At 36.3% G+C, this 3,252-nt stretch overlaps 1 protein-coding gene across 1 annotated transcript in view; it reads left to right on the top strand.

The window, feature by feature from the left end:
- The window catches only part of FAM98B (family with sequence similarity 98 member B), a 40,770-nt gene extending 40,622 nt beyond the window's left edge, over positions 1-148 (top strand). Inside the window, exon 8 of the mRNA XM_042780902.1 lies at positions 1-148. This exon is cut by the window's left edge and continues 275 nt beyond it. Within this exon, the coding sequence (XP_042636836.1) occupies positions 1-148 (148 nt within the window).
- Positions 149-3,252: the final 3,104 nt, after the last annotated feature.

Genomic DNA, 3,252 nt, shown 5'->3' with positions numbered 1-3,252 from the left:
AGGAGGAGGTGGTGGTAGAGGAGGAGGTTTCCAAGGCAGGGGAGATTATGGTGGAAGAGGGGGTTATGGTGGAAGAGGGGGCTATGGTGGAAGAGGTTATGGAGATCCATATGGAGGAGGTGGTGGTGGTGGATACAGAAGATACTAAAAAGTACAGAAATTAAGTAGCAGTGCTTACTTCTTGATAGGTAGGTTAGGCGTAGTGTTTTAAACAACATTGGAATATCATCTTTGAAGTAAGATTACACATTAGACACTGATCATTCTTGAATTGGGTTGATATGTAAGAGCATTGTTTTATACTACCATTTGATCCTCTTGGATGAAGTGATGTTTTTTCCCCCCATACTCTATGTATCCTTGAGCATGTTGAGTCTTTTTAAAAAACAAAAAATGAACAAAAAGAATTTTTTAAAATGTAAATATTTATTACCATCAGACTTGGCAAATGGAAAGTATTTTATTGTCATGATTGAATTTAGATTGTTACCTGTTTTTTATTCAGGTTTGAGACACATAAGCAACCCCGTCCGTAATGTTAAGGAATATAGACTATTGTCTCATCTGTATTTCTGTGGATGTGTTTTGTGTTTGTTAATTCTCCTTTACAGAATAGGGAAAGGGACTGATAGTTGTGTTCATTAGGCAGTTATTTTGATTTTTCTTTTATAGGAGAAGAGTCTTCTGGCTAGGCTTCTGTTAAAGTTCCATTAATTGAAGCCCAAGTGACTTTTTACTATGCATATTTGATTTATTTTCCAATTGGACTTAAAATAGGTGTGACTTTATTTGACAAAGCAGAGTGAAAGATTGAGGTCATAATTACTCTAAAGAAACAATGCCATGTGTCCCTTTTATGTGATGGTATGAAAAATCCTATAAGCTGGTTTCTTCATCATTTGTGCCCTCATTTTAGCCACATGAATATTAAAAGGCAGGCTGGGTTTTATCATACAGGATTAATGCAGGCATTCCCAGCCTCAGTGGGGCGCAGGGGTGGGCAGAGGCAGCCAAGGAAATTGTGGTTCGCAGCTGGGTTTGAGGAGCACAGGGTTAGGGAGTGATGAACTGTGGTTTGGTAGTTGTAGCAGTCAAAGGCTTGGGCACTCTTCTGACCAGGCACCAGCCCTGAGATGCTAGAGCTGAAATGACCTCCAGCTCTTAAGCTATTATTTGTCAAACAAGGAATGAGACACTTGCCTCCCCTCAGGTAGTTTCATAAATGCCTAAATACAAGTGCAATTTGTTGAAAACTATAAGAGGGCCGATTGTGAGTGGTTTAGGAGGTAGGCCAAATAATGCATTTTCACTTGTAGTGTAGAGTTGGAGAAAATAGAGCTGGCCTCACAATTTTTTTCAATCCCACTGTAAAATTAATCTCTCAGTGTAGGCTTCTGGTCAACACCTATGTGTTAACAACCTTCAGTGATCTAGCCAATTTGACAGATAGAAAGCTGTATTGTTAGCAGTGGACAAATGGTATCTAATGTTGGGCGGTTGTTTTGTTTTACCGTTAAACCCTGTGGTGACATTGAAAATAATGTTAAAGCTTTAAAAGTGAACATTGTGTATACTGCAGTCATGGGCATGTATTGTTTTTAAACTAACCCTTCAAAGAAATGTGTTCAGGATGGGAAAACATAAACATTTGTAGTCATTTATAAGCTTTTTTTTTTTTTTATGTGCTTCTAGTTAATGAGACTTAATTTCATAGTTGGGGGGGATAAAAAAAAAGGGTTTCCATAATTGAGAAAACACCTTTTTTAGCTATGAGCACTGAAAAAAATAATTTCAATGGAGTTATTGAAATATATAGTTATAGTTAAAAGGGAAAACAAAATTCACTAAAAACCTTTCATTTTGCTTCATATCTTTCTGGGCATATTAGTTGATGGTACGGAAAGGGGGTTTACAACTACTTCCAATTTCATCACTAAAGGTTTATGTTCAATAATGGTGGAAACATTAGTTTTTCAGTCACTGTAAGAGTTCTCTGTACCCTCAGAGTGCTGCCTGGTTATGCATCACAATCATCATAAACTTTATGGTTTAGCACTTGCTCCTGGAGTCATGTTGGAGCTGTAACCACTCCTATTTATATTCCTACAAACTTCACATGGATGAAAAGCTGAGTCATGTAGGCCCTAATATCATTCTTTCTGGTAAGATGGGATTTAAAATTTTTTTTTCAGTAAGAATTCCTTTTTTAGAAGAATGTGTTGAGCAACAACTAACATACAAATAAGGCAGATTTGAGGCCTTAATGTGAAAGGACATAATGCAAAAATGTTTTATAAGTTGAGTATAAGTAGGATTCTGAAAAGTGGCACTTCACTGCCTCCTAAAATATACCACCATTTTCGGTACCTCTCCTTCAATCTTTTATGCTTGGTTCTTAATTTCAGGTTTTTCTATCACCTCATGTTCCCTTCCCTTCTCCTTCCTGTCTTAAGTCTAGCCTGTGGCATTTAATAGAACCTGTAGACATTACCTGACTGGGAGTTTCTACATTAAAGAAATAACTGATCTCTCATCTAGGCCATAAAAGAATATATGTCACATCCATGTGTAATCAACTCACCATTATACATAAGCTCTGACTGAAGGAAGAGAAACAAGTGTTTCTTTGAACCTATTCATGTGTTTTGCAGATCAGGGATACCTTGCATCACTAACCAAGAAAAAAATATTTATTAAAAAAAAAAAAACAACCACACATTTAATTTGCTTTATTTGTGACAAAAGATTGACGGCTAGAAAGATTGTGGCCAGATAGGGTTCAGAGCCATGATGCTAGCTATAGCTAGTCAGGAACCCAAGGTAGAGATAGTTGGAAGTGGTGAGCAATCTAGTCTTTCCTTTATGGTCAGGTTGTCGGTGTGACTTCATTATTTTATATGAAGTATTATAAATTGCCAAAATGATAAATACATCCACATCCCAATGTACCAGAATGTACTCCACATTAAAATTTTAGTGGTTTCTCTTTTCATGGATCTGGTTAAACATAAGTTGGCTGAGAATTAAGGGAAAATCTCTAATCACTCTAAATAATCATAATCACAAACGAATTGTCCTTGGTCCATACACTGGTTTGAACCATCCTTTCACCAATTTCATTCATAGCTTCAAAATTTTTCTTTACTTGCTAATTTGTTTAGATAAAACTGTGGAATTAAAGCCAAAATCCACAGAGAAATAACTTCAGATTTACCTCCTTTTTATGTTAAATGTTTATAGACTTCATATTTG

The sequence above is a fragment of the Orycteropus afer genome, unplaced genomic scaffold (assembly GCF_000298275.1).
Source record: "Orycteropus afer afer isolate SDZICR_OR568_19922 unplaced genomic scaffold, OryAfe1.0 scaffold00068, whole genome shotgun sequence".
Classification (NCBI taxonomy): domain Eukaryota; kingdom Metazoa; phylum Chordata; class Mammalia; order Tubulidentata; family Orycteropodidae; genus Orycteropus; species Orycteropus afer.
Note: the sequence above shows the minus strand (reverse complement) of the source record. Positions and strands in the feature narration are given on the sequence as shown.